This window comes from Lepus europaeus, chromosome 2 (assembly GCF_033115175.1).
Source record: "Lepus europaeus isolate LE1 chromosome 2, mLepTim1.pri, whole genome shotgun sequence".
NCBI lineage: Eukaryota > Metazoa > Chordata > Mammalia > Lagomorpha > Leporidae > Lepus > Lepus europaeus.
In genome coordinates, this window is record NC_084828.1 from 146,602,148 (window position 1) to 146,619,868 (window position 17,721).

The 17,721-nt window shown below is 51.6% G+C and overlaps 1 protein-coding gene across 1 annotated transcript in view; it reads right to left on the reverse strand.

The window, feature by feature from the left end:
• The window catches only part of EPHB1 (EPH receptor B1), a 309,194-nt gene that overhangs the window by 55,514 nt on the left and 235,959 nt on the right, over positions 1–17,721 (reverse strand). Inside the window, exon 12 of the mRNA XM_062182316.1 lies at positions 5,485–5,732. Within this exon, the coding sequence (XP_062038300.1) occupies positions 5,485–5,732 (248 nt within the window). The remainder of the gene's footprint in view (positions 1–5,484; positions 5,733–17,721) is intronic.

Genomic DNA, 17,721 nt, shown 5'->3' on the forward strand with positions numbered 1-17,721 from the left:
AAATGCTGAAAGCACGCGTGGCAGTGGATCTGTGTTTTTTCTTCTTTTGCTTTTTAAATACAGATTTGTTTATTTACTGTGAGAGTCAGTGTTACAGAGAAAGAGAGAAAGACAGATCTTCCATCCGCTGGTTCACTCGCCAGATAGCCACAATGGCCAGAGCTGGGCCAGGCCAAAGGCAGGAGCCAGGAGCTTCCTGTAGGTCTCCAACATGGGTGGCAGGGGCTCAGGTACCTGGGCCATCTTCTGCTGCTTTCCCTGGCCATTAGCAGGGAGCTGAATTGGAAGCCAGGACATGAACTGGCACATACGTGAGATGCCAGTGTTACAGGCAGCAGGCTTACCTGCTATACCACAGAGCTGGACCCTGCATCTGAGATTCTGTTTTGAGCTGCTGACAACTCCCTAGAGTTGCTTTGATATGTGGTCTGCTTTCAAATTCACATCACCCATCCTTAGAGTTTCTGGGGTCAACAAAGGGCAAGCAGTAGTTAAAGGGCCAGGTTTTAGAGCCTGACAAACCCAGTTTGGATCCAGGCTCTGCCTTTCCCTGGGATGCACAAGCTTGAACAATCTAGGTAACATCCAGAGCAGTGATGGTCACATCTGGAAAATGGGAACAAGGTGTCTGATCTTCACAAGGTGTTGGCAAGATTAGATGAGATCGTACATTGTGAAAGAGCTTAGCTCAGTGTCTTGTTGATACCAATGATAATTGTTATTATCAGCAAGGCTGTCACGTCTTGGGAGCTCTCCAATGTACCTGAGCTGTGCATGGTGAGAGAGCCTGAGCACACCGGGGCCAGAATTCTGGGCTCCTCCTGGCTTCCCGTGTGTTGGGCAGACACATCTTGGGATCACTGCCCTTGGAGAATCCAGTTCACAGTGCTTTGGAGTTGAGCAGGTAACAGGTAGGCAACTGTAACAGCCTCCACTCACCACCCAACTGTAGGAGTGGATGACTGAGACCTAATGATGCAGGTCTGAAGTTTGCATCAATTAATCAACAAACTTTGATTTTTTTTCCCCATTACTTGAGTTTGAATGGCATGTCAAGGTTTTGATCCTTAAAACCAGTTTGATACAGTAGGCAAGGCAGGCGACATTACAGTGTTCTCACAGACAAGACAAAGGAGGTCCAAAGGGTTTATGTGCTCAGCCTTAAATCACTCTGTGTGGTTTTGAGCTATAATGTGAAATCCAAGTCCAGAACGGCAAATTGCTTCTCCACTGACATTCCATCTCTGATCCTCTGGTGATGGCTGCCTCAAACGCTGTGCACCACCTTTGCAGGGAGGAGAGCTATGCGTGATTAGAGACGGTCCTCTTCTTTGGGTCTTTGTCTCTTGTCCAATGCCTTCTCTTTGGGAACATGTTGACTCTGCAAGGGGCAAGGCATTGTCTTTAGAATCTGCCAGGGAGCCACACAGCACCAGAGGCGGGGTCGCGTGAATTCACAGGCTCGGCGAAACCTACGGATAGAAACAGGGGCGGGCATGCGGCATAGCAGTAACGATGCCAGCTGGGGCATTCATACCCCGTACCGGGGCACCTGGGTTGGAGTCCCAGCTCTGCTCCTGATTCCAGCTTCCTGCAAATGTGCACCCTGGCAGGTGGCAGGTGAAGCCTCAAGTCACATGGAAGACCTGTACTGATTTTCTTGGCTCCTGATTTTGGCCTGGTCCAGTCCTAGCTGTTGTGGGCATCTGGAGGAAGGAGCCAACAGATGGGAGACCTCAGCTTTTGTGTCGGTCTGTGTGTGTGTGTGTGTGTGTAGCTTTCAAATAAATAAAATTTTTAAAAAATCACAGTTTCTGACATGTTCAGCTGCTTTAAGACGAGAGTAACAACAACAAAACCTCACCCAGATTTCTTAGTGAGTTTGGGGAAAACCTGGTTCCATGCTGAGCACAGAGAAAGCAGAGAGAGAAAGTAGAGACCTGGGTGGAGTGATGCAAACTTTCTTCCCTTCACGAAGTGCCTCCTATCGGAACTGCTTTCCTGCCAAGGCATGGAGGCCGTTTGCTGGCTCTGACATCACACGGGACAGACTGCGGTGTTTCAGCTCCTAGTGACAGCTCCGCTCCTGGAAATGCAGCCTTATTTGATTTGTTTGCAGAGAATGAATCATAGATTTTTTTTCCCCTTAACTGAGAGAGAACTTCCAAGCTCATCCAACTCCATGCCTTTAGTTCATGGACTAGGAAATGGAGCTAACTGATTTGCTCCAGGCCACAGACCCGGCACAGAAGCCCAAGCAGAACCTCCTCTTAGGACTTCCAATCTGCTGTTCTCCTCCCAACATCTGGGTTGCTGTCTCCAAGCTCCAGCCCATGAGTATGTTGCCCCGATGAGAAATGTCCCCATTTGACACTGCTCGGTGACTTCCAGGAGTCTCGCTGTTCCAACCATCTGCAAACACTGTGGCAGGACCATGGGGCCAAGCTTTAGGGAGCCTGTCAGCCCGCTCAGCTAAGGCATGAGGCATTGATTAGGGCTTCAGGCACTGCTCCTAAGATTAGGGCAGAGCCACCAGATTGCATCCCTTGGGTGTGAGTGCTGAGAAGAAGTATTTAGTTATGAGTTTGTATGCTGTGTAATCCATGGTTCACATTTGCAAAAATATGGATCACCATGAACCACCTACTGAATGCATGGTCCAAGAATAACTGTGTTTCCCATCCCTCCAGGATGTCAGGGGATGTGAGTGGAGCTGTGTTTGCCGTGCTGCAGGGCTGCTCCATGCTCTGACCCAGGCTGGAGCCTTGGCCACTCTCCACAGCTGCTACGTCCAGTGGGAAGGCCAGAGTTGGAGCAGAGGAAACAGTTTCCCAAATTGGAGAATAACCCTTTTCCTTTCCTCTCTGAACAGTAATCCTAAAAATATACTCCTTCCCAGAAGATGGACCCTGTAGAACTGAACTGCTGACCTATTTTTTCAATTTTATCAAGCAGCAGATACATCAATTAATGTGGCTCTGCTCCAGGGTTCGGCAGGAAGGCTGAAATTAGATTTATAGATTACCTGCCTCCATGCGGTGCAAGGAGTCAGCAACGCTTCATTTCCCCTCTCTGCTCCTGGCTCCGGCTGCTCTCCCCATGCCGGCCTCTGGCCAAGCCTTCTCCGCTTTCCCACCCTCCTCTCTTGCCCCTAGACACTCTCCTGCTGCAAGTAGGCTTCATCATCATGAATAACGCTGGTGTCCAACATGTGTCTGTGTCCCGGGCCCCGGATGAGATCAGGTGCCGGGGAAGAGCAGCGGTGTGGGGCTTTCATTTGTGTTGGCTCCCAAGAATGAATCTCCTGCTTCCAGGGAGAGAGTCTGATCTCAGTCCCCAAATCACGTGGTGACTTCCTGTAAGGGACAGCCAGGGGACTTGTGGCAAAAAAATAAATAAAATAAAAATAAAAAAGACTCCTGCACGAGTCTTCAGGCTGGTTCCAGAGGTATTTGTTTTTTCCTAATCCTGGCTTCTTCTCATGTTTATTTGAATGTGTTCATGAGATCCCTGATCACAGATGCCTCTCCCCAGGAAAGTCAAGACCAGGCCTTGCCCGCAGGTGAGTGTGTAGCTACAAGGAGAGCCGCTGAGAGATCAGGCACACACAGATCCACGAGGTCGCTCCGCTGCCCCAACACCTTGGTTCAGAACTAACTGTTCACCTACTTCATTCGGGCAGCATTTCCCAGGCCCTCGCTGTGCAAGCCACTGAGCTTTCAGATGAAAAGGCATAACCCAGACCCTCAAGGAAGCTGCACCAGGCAAAGTCCATGGGCCCCACACAGGCCAGGCTTCCCTTGGCTTCTGCATCCACAGTGCCGCATTGTTGCATCAACCTGCCTGCCTGTTCTCCCGCCTCTTTGGCAAATTCCCAGTTCTTTAGGATCAGATAAATTCTCCCTCCTCTGAGACACCATTCCTGGATCCCCCAGAAAGATGCAGGTCCTTCTTTGTACGGCATCTCTGTACTCCACTCATGGAAACACAAAGCATAACAGAGGCAGATGATTGCGGGACGCTTTGGTCACTCGGGTCCTTGGGCACAGGGACTGTATCCATGCCAGGTGTCACCTCTACCATGGACAAACAAGGTCTCCTCTTACGTACAAGAAGACACCGGGTTGCTGTTCCCTCATCAGCATGGGGGGCTGTTTTCTCCCCTTGATTCTGAGTGGGACTGTCGCTGTGCTGGAAGTCACGCTGACTTCAGAGACGAGGTCCCCAAGGTGATGACGCAGCTTGCACCATCTCCTCTTGGCATACTTGTTCTTGGAACCCGGCTTGCTCTAGGGAAGTGCAAGAGGCCATGGGAAGGCAGCCAGCTGATGGCCAACAGCAGCCACCAGATAGACACGCAGACAAGGCTTTGGGCAATGCCAAGCCACACTCCTTCAATAGCTCCAGCTGACTCCGTGGGGAACACAGATGTCCCCACCAAAACCTGGCCGGATTGCAGGTTCATGAACAAAATCAATCATGGTGGTTGTGCTGGACCACCACAGCCTGGAGGGCTTTGTGACACAGCATTGGAGCAGTGTCCCTTTCATGGGGACAGCCTCCAGCACGGGGCTGGCCGGAGCAGTCACCCACCGGTGATTCAGGGACCCAGTGTAGAAATGGCCCTTGGATTAGCAGCCACAGGCGCTGCTGGGTGGCGTTGCCTGTTTCTGGCTGAAGGACCCTGCAGTGCTTGCTCACAAGGCTTCACCCACTTTGTGCAACTTCTTCCCGGGCCTTCTGCTCCCAGGCTCCTGCTGAGCCTCTCGGTCCGAGGCAGGTGCTGCCCTCAGCCTAGGCTCCGTCAGTTTCCAGCCCTAGACAGCGGCACCTTGGCCATTCTCACTCACTCATCCCTTAGAAATGCAAGTGGCTCCCCTGTGCCCCTGGCTCCTTCTGGGGCCTGTTTTGATCAGGATCTTTTTTTATTGATCTCCCAGCCAAAGGGCCTCCAGCGGCTTCCCTCTGATGCAGGCTGGGTCAGGAGTCAGGATTCCGGATCAGCTCCAGAAAGATGATGGATGATTTGGTTTTCCCCATCCTTGCCCAGAAAGGGCCTCCTGGCTGGGCAGGTGGCCTAAGCAGCAGAAAAGGGCAACCTGCTTCTCTCTGCACTGCAAAAGGAGACAGCTGGCTGGAGCGTGGGGTGGGGGCAGGGGTGCGGCTGTGCTGGCGAAAGGCCAAAGTGGCTCCTGTGTGAGTCGCACAGGGCCCCGGAGCTGCCTTGCGTCTCCATGCCTTGGGCGGGTGCCAATGGCCCTCTCCCTCCCAGCACCCCCCCACCCCTAACTCATTTTCTTTCTCCAACAAGCATTTATCAAGGCCTCTTCCTGAGGGCACGCAAGCTCCGTTCGTTCTCTTCTCCCAGCAGCACCCCTCTGCTAACCCTGCTGGCCCACATGGGAGCAGCAAGTCAGGCCGCTATCCTCGTGGAGCCCTGCTCCTCCACCCACGACCCCACGCACGCCCCCGAGTTGCTCTCACCCTGAGGAAGGAATCCAGAGCACCGTTCTCCATGAACTCCGTGATGATCATGACCGGCCGGCTCTTGGTGACCACGCCCTCCAGGCGGATGATGTTGGGGTGGTCGAACTGGCCCATGATGCTGGCCTCGCTCAGGAAGTCCCGCCGCTGCTTCTCCGAGTACCCGGCCTTCAGGGTTTTGATGGCCACGTAGATTTCCCTCTTGCCGGGCAGTTTCAAACGCCCCTTGTACACCTCTCCAAACTCCCCTGCAACAGCAAGAATGCACCGATTATCCCCTTCCTTCCCAGCCTGCGAACTCGAGAGGAAGCCTCTTGTCGGAAACAATGGCGCTCAGGGCGGAACTGCGGCTAAGGTGGCAGAAATTCAAATACTGTTCTTCCACCGAGACCGTGCTGTCTAGGCTCTAATCAGTTCATGGCAAACACAAAAGAAACTCTAAAACACATTCTTACCCAGGTTCTTGGAAATAGCTCGCATGACTAGAGTAGAATTTCCAAAGATACAAGCACGTGAGTTTGTTTTCCCCGTGCTTAATTTTTCATTTGGGTCCCAGCTGAGTAATCAGAATGGTCAGTTTCGCTTTGGCAGAGTCATCATTCATGTTTAGCTGAGGCCGGCACCAGGGTGTGTGTGTGTATGTGTGTGCATGTGTGTATATTTGTGTGCATGTGTATGTGTGTGCATGTGTGTATGTATGTGTGTATATGTGTGTGTATGTGTGTGTATGTATGTGTGTATGTGTATGTATGTGTATGTGTATGTACGTGGGGGGGGGGGGTTGGGCATTTCGGTCCTCTAGAAGATGTATGCCGTTGATGCCCCCGCACCGCTCCACCAGAAAGCAGAAACCGAAAAGCTGGGAAAGGAAGAGGATTAGCTATGGAAGATACAAGGGGGAGGAAGCCTTGTCCTGTGTGGACAGCTCTAGATCACCAAGCAGGCCAGTTCACAGTACAAAGTCTCAGCCAACCCAGCAGGAGGGCCAGGAGCAAAGAGCTACCATTCTAGAAACAGCCCCACCCCCCACGCCCACATCCCCCCCGCCACGCCCGTGCTCAGTCACTGGCTGGGAGCCCCTGCAGAGGTACTGAGGCCGACCCCAGGGGCACTGTGGCTGGAGACACTGCTAACTGCACTCTGGGCCAACAGCAGCTCCACGTGTGCCACAGCATGTAAACCTCGCAACATCACCCAGAGTGGAGACAGTTCTGGGGACATTATGTCGTAGGTGCCTAAAAAAGCAAAAAGAAAAAAAAATCTGAATTCTATTTAATGTGCTTTCGAAAACGATTTCCTGACTTAGCCTGGTTTTGTAACTTTCAGTGCTTTTCCCGTGAAGCAGTTAAGCATTTGCTCGTAAGTGCATCACCGAAATGTGTGTCAGAGGCCTGACAGGAGAAACGTGGCTTTCCGCTGGGAAAACTTGGTGTGTTTTTTCCCCCTCTTTCGGCTTCCGGAAGAAAATGATGGCGCAAACTGTGAGCAATCAGATAAATTACTGGCCGCATTAGGAAGGTGAGTTAACGTGGCCCCTGCAGCTTCCAGGGGAGCTCCTTTTGTTTTACTCTACAAAAAGAGATTGGAAGGAAGCTGTATGAAAAGGATTTTGTGCAAAGCTGCTCCAGGGTCCACTGGACTTGATGGGGCTGGAGAGGCGGTTGGCTTCAGCACTGTTAGGAAGACTTCAACCTGGACCTAATACTAAGAGATGCGTCTTCTGCAATATTGGCTTGGACACAGGCTGTCGGGCTGCTCTGGTGGAACGCCTGAGGTCAGACGGTCGCCCCCACATCTGTGGCTTGCTCACCTGCTCTGCTGCTTGGGAGGTGACAAGCAGGGCAATCACACGCATCACTATTGCTTGGCCCTGGAGTTGCCCCGCCCACTCCTGGGTTATGAGCCAGCGGGGAGTTGATTGCTACTGTATCCAAAGTGGAAGCACCAGTATTGAGATCTATGTGTCCAAGAATGGTTACAGCCGCAGTCTCTCTACAAACACCACTTGCCCGTAATCCGGGATGGCTGAAAAGCAGCACATCCATCTTTCGAAATGCCAGGAGCCATCGAGAACTAATGGACGGGTGACACGGGCTGACTTCAGAAGATGTCCGATGTCCACGTGATATTGTGAAGTGCAGAGAAGAAAAGCAAGTTGTGAAATGTGATGCAGAGTATGTGCCCATATGGTGTGTGTGTGTGTGTGTGCACGCACACAGGAAAAATTATGGGAAACCATATCAAATTTATTTTTAACTTCAAATTATTTTTAAAAATGGCTACATTAGAAGGGTGGGAATGTGAGGGGAGAAGTAGAGATTAGTAGACTTGATTTAGTAACTTTTATGTTGTTATCATAAGTATTACTTTCATAGCTAAAATGAATAAAAGTTAAAGAAAAGTGCTAGAAGATAGGAACCTGTCACATATATGTACATACCCATGTATGTGGATATAAATGTGGGTCTGCACATGTGTGTGTACATACATATATACACGGATATATGTAATCCACCCCATGATCCTTTGCTCTCATAGATATTCAGTAACTGTGCACAGAACGAATGCAAATTACGTATTTGATAAGTATACCAATTAACATTACACAATTAGTATTACATTAGTAAGTATACCAATAAGCATTTCTTCCTCACTGTCATAGTAATGAGTTCAATTTTGTTTAAGGAAAAAGACATAACTGAGCATTGAGGGGAAGCGTATACATAAAGTTCTTCTCGGAGTAGATGCTACACAAATATTACTTGTTAACCACCTATTATGTGCCAGCTGCTGCACTAGGCACTTTGCAAACCTCATCTCATCCACCCCTGTGAGTTGCGTGCTGTTATGCCCATTTTACAGTAATGGAGACTGAGGCACAAAGCAAACAAGCCCCACGCCACACTGCTGTGAGTGACAGGCAGGGTTGTTGTTCATGGCTGTCTCTGCCCACCATACTGTCTCTAGGCCCCTCCACTGCTCAGTCAGCAGTGCCCCGGGCAATGAAACTGAGGGGATGGGAAGTCACCATTCAGGGCCCACAGAGCCTAACTGTTCCTCTGTGGTGACTGTCACCACACCTCGGTACCCAGGTGCCGAGCCCCAGAAGTGGGACTGTTTCACAGATGTCGTTCGTCTAGGGCTCCTGCCTGGGAGTCATGTGTGATGGGAATCCTTAGGGATCGGGATATTTATCCACTTCTACACAGCAGTGTGTGCAGTGAGAAGACAGCTTAAGGGGAAATCTGCTGTCCCCCATCATGCACAGACACACACACGGGGTGGGGTTGAGAACTGCTCTGACACCAGTGGTTCTCCAAGGTGGCTGCCCCTGCAGTTGCCCGAGGAGCCGCCCAGGGCCGGAGACTGTGTCCACCTCCAGAGATTCTGATTAGCTGGTCTGGGTAGGACTTGGGCACTGGCATATTTAAAAGCCGCCTGCAGGACCAGCTGCATCATTGGCAGGACCTGGTGCAGAATGAAAATGCAGGACTCGCCGCTCAAAAATTACGAAGAATTTCGACACTTTGAGATGCGATGACTTTGAATAGCCCTTGTCGCAACTGTTGAGGGACAGGTTTTTTTTTTTTTTTTCTTTCATATTATTTGTTGAACTCTTTACTTAGTATAGAGTTAATCTTCTGTGTATAAAGCTAATTGAAAATAGATCTTAGTTAAAAAAATAAGAATGGGAACAGGAGAGGGAGGTGGAGGAAGGGTGTGGGAGGGAGGGTACGGGGGGAAGAATCACCATGTTCCTAAGGTTATATTTATGAAATGCAATAAATTTGTATATCTTAAATAAAAGGAACAAAATTATGGGAAAAAAATTATGAAGAATTTCAAGACTGTGGCAGCAGCCCCTCTAAACACCAGGCCCTGTGCATCTGCGCTGGGCACAGGCCCATGAAGCCAGGCCTGGCAGCCCCAGCGATTTGGAGATGCAGCCAAATTTGAGAGGGCTGAGAACCAGGGTCCAAGCCACCCAGGCGTACTGCAAACAGATTAGTGGACTGCCAAGAGCCCTGGGGCCCTGGGGATTTATCTCCACCCTCTGAATCCTCTTGAAAGCAGGGCTTGTGTCCAGGCCTGACACACCGTGTGGGTTTTACAGGTGACAGTGCAGAGCCACAGGAAGAGAGGGAAGACAGACACCAGCAAAGGCGTGGATTTGCAAAGCCATCTCCACACAGAACGACGTAGATCAAATTACTTTCCTAAATGACAAACGCGATCCCACTGTTTCATCTTTGTGGCTGACTGGTCTAATACTTTGGCTTTGAACTATGTCTGCTGTAGGGGTCTCATCCAACAGGTTTTAAACACTGTACAATAAAGCCGGGTCAGTGATGTGGCATAGTGGGTTAAGCTGCCACCTGCAATGCCGGCATGCCCCATGAGTGCCAGGTTCAAGTCCCAGCTGCTCCTGCTCCACTTCTTTTTTTTTTTTTTTTTGATAGACAGAGTTAGACAGTGAGAGAGGGAGACGGAGAAAAAGGTCTTCCTTTTCCGTTGGTTCACTCCCCAAATGGCCACTACAGCCGGCGTGCTGCGCTGATCCACAGCCAGGAGCCAGGTGCTTCCTCCTGGTCTCCCATGTGGGTGAAGGGCCCAAGGACCTGGGCCATCCTCCATGGCCCTCCCGGGCCACAGCAGAGAGCTAGAGTGGAAGAGGAGCAACTGGGACAGAACCGGCACCCCAACTGGGACTAGAACCCAGGGTGCTGGCACCGCAGGTGGAGGATTAGCCACGTGAGCCGTGGCGCCGGCCCAGCTGCTCCACTTCTGATCCAGCTCCCTGTTAATGGCCTGGGAAAGCAGTGGAAGATGGCCCAAGTGCTTGGGCCCCTGCCATCCACGTGGGACACCTAGATGAAGCTCCTGGCTCCTGGCTTTGGCTTGGAGCCAGCTCTAGCCATTGTGGTCATCTGGAAAGTGGACAAGCAGTTGGAAGATCTCTCTCTGTCTGTCTCTCCCTGTCTCTCTGTAACTCCTTCAAAATAACTGTTTTTGGAACACTGCACAATAAAGCATTCTCTCCCTGGATGGGGCGAGGCGGTCACGGAGTTGCCACTCTCAAACTTCTGCCTGGCGGCACCTTCAGGAACAGCTACTCTGTAAAAATAGCTCCTTCCCTGTCTGGCAAAGAAATGACTTCATGTTCTCCGAGCCAGGAGGTTTTCAAAGCAGGCACAGGCAGTCACTTAATCCAGACTCCTCACTCGGAGGCTGTGTTCACCCCCGTAATTAAGTAACCCTGAGTACGAGTGGGAGGGGGCCCGGCAGTGAGCAGGGGAGCAGGTGCCCCGTCTACTGCGGAACCGCACCTGACTCAGTCAACCTTGGCGGGGCCCTCACTCCCTGGGGACTCTTCTTTCTCATCACTACACAAGAACAAGCAGCGATGCGCTGCCTTGCCTGCCCGCGGGGCTGCAGAGTCTATGAGAAAGTGTGCTGCAGACTGCACGCTGTCCGAGACATGCACGTGGGGTGACTTTTAAGCAGCAGAAATGGGGGACGGAAGTGGCCAGGCTCCACGCTGCAGGTGGCATTGGAAGTGAAAAGGCAGAAACGCAGGTCAGCCTTGCCAGATTTAGGGGGACTGGCCCAGGACACACTAGAGGGGGTGTCCTCCACCCTCAACCTCGAATAACAGAGAAGTCTTCCCGCCAGGCACTGGACGTGGGGATGTCTCCAGGGAAGCCCAAACCACTAACACCTGGGGTCTCCAGCCCCTTAGCACCTCCACGGTCTCATGAGGAGGCAGAAGCTGGGCATATGACCAAACCAAGACCTTGTGCTGCTCGCAACCTGGGAAGCTGCTGTTGTCTGTGACCTTGGACTTCTAGCTCAGTCTTCAAGAAACTTTGGTTTTAGATGAACTTTCCTGTTAGAAGGGCCAGAGCTTGGGGGCTGTGGTGCTTTGATTTGCTGTGGTGATCTGAACTCTAAGGAGCTTCCTTTTACAGAAGGACTTCCAAGGAAGTTCATAACACCTGAAAAGTAGTTTTCCACAAATCAGGAATTAATCTCATCTCATACAGGAAATGATGCATCAGGCTGTGACTGTGGCTGCCTGCCTTTTCACACAGACTCTTCTGATGGGGGTTGCAGCTTCCTTGTGGTCTGGCCAGACTCTGGGACACATTTGCCGCTGAGCCTGGACCCTCTCCTATGGCCAAGCACTTTCTTGGTTGGGATCCAGCCCCAACTCCAGGTCCATCTGGTAGTCCATGACACTCAGCGGTGGTGATCAAAGTGTGGTCCGTGGCCAGCAGCACCAGCCTCATTTAGGAACTTGTTAGAAAATGCAGATCCCCCAGCTCTGCCTGGATGTAGTGGATCCGAAGCTCAGGAGGCTGGGGAGGAGTGGGGGTGGGGGGGGGCGGGGGCCGGGATCTGGGTTGAGCAGGGCTCCGGGTGTTTCTGATGGGGCTTGAGTTTGAGGACCACAGCTTGCAAGGCTGTCCGCTTGGGCAATTTAGCCAGTTCCTGAGCCTTTTCCCCCAGACAGCTGCTGAGATGGTTCCCTATGAGTTTCCGCTCCTTGCCTGTACCTCTTTCCTACCTTCCCTGACAAAATGAGGAAGAGAGAAAAAGTGGTGCAGCAGCATTAAATGCCTCAACCATTATATATAAAATCAGAAGGAACGAAGTTTCAATTTTTGGAAATGAAACATCCAGCCTGCCAGCAGGTATTTCAAGCAGTAGCTGTTGGCTATGTGCAGTGTGAAGCTATACACACAATTGCACTTCTTCTTCTTTTTTTTTTTTTAGCAGCAGTTTGAAGTCACAAACTGCCTTGGGGGGGAAAAAGGAAGGTAGAGTTTCTAGTTACTAATTCAAGCTTACACGAGAAATGGAACTTTTCAAGAATAAATTTAAAGTAGGGTTTAAGGTATGATTTCCAGCCGTAGCTTGTGCAAGATAAGTAAGTAGGTTACAGCTAAACCAGGGGTACTAGAGGCACGGCACGTACTCCGCCACCTCCTGACCCTGCCTGGAGGACAGACATCACTAATTGATCACAGCCATCTTCAGCTTTTCGGCAGAGTTCCTCAGACGCCCATTACCCAGGCTCCTGGAATTGGTACGTGAGATGGAACTTGCTTCTTAGCCACTGTGTGTGTCCACGATACCTCATATGTGGATGGTGAGGAGGAGGGGCAACCTGGTTTCCTCTCTGTCCTGAAGCTCTTTTTAGTGGTGGGACAACTGCATACCTGTATGTCACATCCATGTAGACTCGTATGTGTTGTTTATAGAGCACACATAATTAAAAGTGCTAACAATCTTGACCCTTGCCAATGTCCTTAAGGCGTAACTTGTACAAGAGAAGAGGAGGATGGGACCACAGTACTTTCAGGAGAACAAGCTCTGTCCAGGGAATGGGGACCATCTCTGCAGCAGCTCCAACTGAGAATAGCAAACTCCAGGGCAGAGTCAGAGTTCCCAGCAAAGAGGATAGCGAGAGTTTCAGCAACACTACCCTGCTGCTCCTTTCCACAGCAACCAACATGGTGGGTAGAGGAGGGCTGCATTTCCCAGACCCAGAATAGCTGCATCAGGGTTTAAATTCTAGCTCGGGGCCAGTTCTGTGGCACAGCAGGTTAACGCCCTGGCCTGAAGTGCCAGTATCCCATATGGGTGCTGATTCTAGTCCTGGCTGCTCCACTTCCAATCCAGCTCTCGCTATGGCCTTGGAAAGCAGGACAAGATGGCCCAAGTCCTTGGGCCCCCACACCCACATGAGAGACCCAGAAGAAGCTCCTAGCTCCTGGATCCGGGCTTCAGATCGGCCATTGCTCTGGCCATTGCAGCCAATTGGAGAGTGAACCAGTAGATAGAGGACTTCTCTCTCCCTCCCTCCCTCTTCCCTCCCTCCCTCTCTCTCTCTCTCTCTCCTCTCTGTCTAACTCTGACTTTCAAATAAATAAATAAATAAATCTTTAAAAAATACATTCTAGCTCCATTATTTATTGGGCTGGCAGCACAGCCTGCAACAACCTGTTCTCTATAGGCCAACTCCTTTCCAGTTAAAACATACGCACATATAAACTCCACCTCTAACTCACAAGGAGGATTAAGTGAGGTCATGCTTGTGAAGCACACAGGGCAGTGAGTGCTCAGTACATGCCAGCTACTTCAACTATAACTTCTGAAGATGGTTTTTGGTCTTCTCTTCTAGAAACCCTCCCTGTACTGTTGTTCTGAATGACCCCAGGGAACCAGATGGGCAAGCGACCTTCCTGCCAAATCATCCCCCAAGGAAACCCAACTTCTTCTCCCAAGATGTGCCAAGGCTATGCTGGGTGAGCCCGTCCCACCTGTGTGTGTCATAGATTCCCTCATCCCAGCTGTCCTACCCCAGGCTCCTCTCCCTCGGCATCAGACAGTTTTGAAAATGCTGAGTTGGTAGCTCCTGGAGTCAGAGGAAGAGAATGTAACTCTTAACAAAAACACAACTGGCAGGTCTCCTTCTGCTTGTCACCTGCTGGTGACACCTGCACTTACATTTTCCTGTACTTGACAGTCCTGCTCAAAACTGCTGCATACAGTCACACAAGCTTCGCACTGTACGACCCAGGAACATCACTCACGCTGTAGGGCCCAATCGCACTTGGCAGCTCTGGTTTACGCACTGGGTAAGTCTACTGACCCAACGGATCAGAATTAACCCATGCATTGGAGTTGACCCATGAAACAACTCCCATTGGTAACGCTGAGCTGAAAATCTCTGAAAATGCCGGGATGGCCTGTTGCCCTCTCTAGAGATGTCAGTCACCTCCATTACCTACAGGGAGGAGAGGAAGGGCCGCTTCTCCTGCACCCCACTTGGTAATTTTCAGAACACAAAGTAACCCTCCCTCCAGCGGGCTCCTCATTCTCCCAAACTCTATGCAGCTCCCCAGATTTTCATCCCCACCATAATCTTGCCCCGCATCTACTTTCTTTCACCATGTGCACCTAAATGCCACGCACTAGGCTGGGTCTCAGCCCAATAAAAATACCTGGGTCCACTCTCTCCCAAGGCACCGAGAGCCTCCTGAGGAACCATGGACAGCAAACAGCAATTGCACAAGGATCAATGGTGAATTCTTCTGTTTCCTGGGCGGCATCATATCTAACTTACACTGAACGCTCCTTATTCTTTGTTCAGCATCCTGGACAACTTCAGGAGAACCATGGGGGCTGATGCAATTCCTCAACCTCACAGTCTAGATGGTATTCCATTTTCCTGCACTCAACAGGCTCAACCACCATACCCTTGGTGCCAGGCAGCCTTACTCTCCCTTCAAGGTATTGCATTCTGGCCACACCCCCAATCACACCTGCCCCACCTGTCCCTGTCCATCCTGGCCACCATGCCCACTAGTTGTTCCATTCGCTGGGCTGAGACACACCCAGCTGGGTGAAGTCTGGTTACTTAAGGCAGCCTTCTCACTCTGGATACCGGCACCTGCCCTCGCGTAGCCTCTGCAAGTGTCCCAGCTGAGTCTCCACACCTTCCCTTCCCCACTGCCTCCTCTCAGCCCCATCTACATAGAGTTTGACAGTCTCAGAGCTCTCCTACCTCGTTTTCTAACGACACAGTCCATATTGTAGCCTCTGACCGCTCTGCTCAGCCTGATTCTCCAGGCCTGATGCTCAGTACTTACCCCCAGGAATTCCCTCCCAGAGGCCTTCTTTCCTGCTTGTTCTCAACCCATCCCAAACCAGCACAGCCTCAGCTCCCTCCTCCTCAAGTCTCCCCCTCAAGCCTCTCCTCCCATCTCTAGGGCTTCATGTCCCCCAGGCCCCTCCCACCCCATATTGTGTGTCCTAGTACAGACAATGACCCTCAGGGCAGCCACTGCCGGGCACCTAGTGTTTCCCCAGCATCTTCCCCGCCAGGCACAGAAACAATGTTTAATGAACAAGGATCTCCATGCACCCCAGACTTAACCCCTCCTGCGACAACACAGCCTCTCCTCCAGATCTGTACTCAGCAGGCACAGGCCAGTTACTCTGCCACACTGGGAGGGCCAGGGTGTTTCTGGGAGGTGTTCAACTACTGGCTCTCCAGAACACACAGAAACAAACAGCCTGGATGGGTAGCTTCTGCTGATTCTCATGGTGTCAGCCCTCCCATGGGGCTGGCGTCCAGTTGCTAGCACGCTGCCAATGTGCGTGGGGCTGGGACGAGATGCACACAGTTGGCTTTTGGGAGCTAGGGCTGCAGTTGGCGGCAGCACACGGCTGCCGGAAGGTCCTGCTCATTTTCCTCTCGTGTCACTGTCTCCCACATCTCCTAAAATCTTCATTTTTCTACTCGTTTTCATCCTTGAAGGTTGGAGCCCGAGGTCATCTCCTCTGTGGAGCCTTCCTTACCCAAGCCCTCAGCAGGAGCCACCACAAAGAGCCAAGCACTCCTCTGTGTTGGGTGCACACCTTGTACCTGTGTCTGTGCTGTGGGCGGGGTGAAACAGGTGATGGCTACAGGTTCACCTGCTGTCGGCAAAGACCCCCAGGTCTCTGCAGGGGCCAGCTGTTTACTCCTCGCTGGAGCTCCACACCCAGAGGCAGGAGGTGTTCAGTACAAGCTTGCAGAGGGCAGGAGGGGAGGAGGGAGGAAGTGCAGAGGAAGAGGAGGAAGGGAGGAAGGAAGATTGACTTTGCCTCCCTTGTGTGTTGTTTGTTGTGGTGTTCTGGGACCATATGGAAGCCCAGTTTTTGGCCCCTGCTCCAAATCTCCCAGGTGGCTAAGAGAAACATTTCTAGTTACCAGTCCCTCCCCACTCCCCCCGACCCCCATAGGCCCGTTTCTAAACTTGACTTCACATCAGCTCTTTTACCAGAGTGTGGGGAGGTGAGGGCAATGGCGGAGGAGAAAGAAGTGGCCAAAGAGTGATTCCAGCCGGAAGTGTCTCGGGTTGAAGTTGGGTAAGGTTGTGCACTGGGAGTTAATATCCCCAGGGTTTAGCTCTGGGGCCTTCTGAGTCCTACAAGGGGATGGGTCTCTAGTGGAGGTGGTGGGTGGAGGCTGGGGGGAGATCACTGTGACTAGGCAGACGTCTTTAACTGTGGGCTGAGCATCACACAACTGCTCCATGCATCAATCTCTGGCCAGCAAGTGAGCCACAGAGAGGGAGAAACCTTCTCTGTGTAGAGGGCACACACACACAGCAGCAAGCGCTGTGCACGAATGGAAGGTGGAGGAGAGAGAGGGACCATCAATTGTCGCTTTATGGGCATCTAGCAGCTGGTGACCTCACCCCAAACTGTAACTCCGCGGCAGGACCATAAAGTGAGCCGCTGTCTCGTCCCCGTGATGGAGGCTGATGTGTGCTCCCTGGCAGGAAATGCAGCCCGGAACACATCACCCTGAGCCATGGCATAAATAACAACATTAAAATCACTAGCGCCATTACCACAAGCCATAACAGCAATTAATAACGCGGGCAAACAGAGTGCAGGGCTAAAAGCCCGCCTCCCCAGCACTCTATCAGGTTCACTGGGGAAATCTGAGCCCCTGGGAGTTGTAGGATTCATGGGGTCGGCAGCCTTCCACGGCGCGATTCTAAACCGTGCCAGTGTCTAAAGAGGGAGAGAATGCGACGGGTGTAGCTGTGGAAGCCTCGGTTCAGGATCCTATTTAATGAACAGCCATGGGAGACAGGTGCAGGCTCGTGGGCTCGGGTTCTGGTCAGCTGGCTGGAGAGGGCATGGAGGGTCCCAGCGCCTGCCGTCGGGACACTGAAGGGCATTCAAGGATGGGGTTCTTCAAGAGGGAAACCAGCACGTGGAACTGGCAGCCGAGTGGCGCAGGCTTTCCAACGTGACTTGCAATCTCACAGGCGGCTTTTTGACCCCTCCGCGCATTAAGGGAGGCAGTGAATGGAAGGATGGTGACATTCCCTCTAAAATAATCTAGAAAGTGGCCGTCTGTGAGACTCTGACTGCACATAGTGTACTGAGTGAAAACATGGGCAGCGGAAACTCCGCGGCTCTCTGAATACTGGTATGAACATAGCAAGCCTTCAGCTCCAGGAGCTGCAAAGAAGACTACCATGAAGACAGCTTGAACCACGGCTAAGACGGACTAGAGAAGACAAGACACAGAACACGGAGGAAGAACACAGAGTAAGGAAGGAGACGCGCGCCGCACCCAGCTTTTCAGAAGATTCGTAAGAGACGGTAACGATCCCTTATAAAGCAGTGACGTTTGGGATGTTTGATCTCACTTACAAGAGTAAG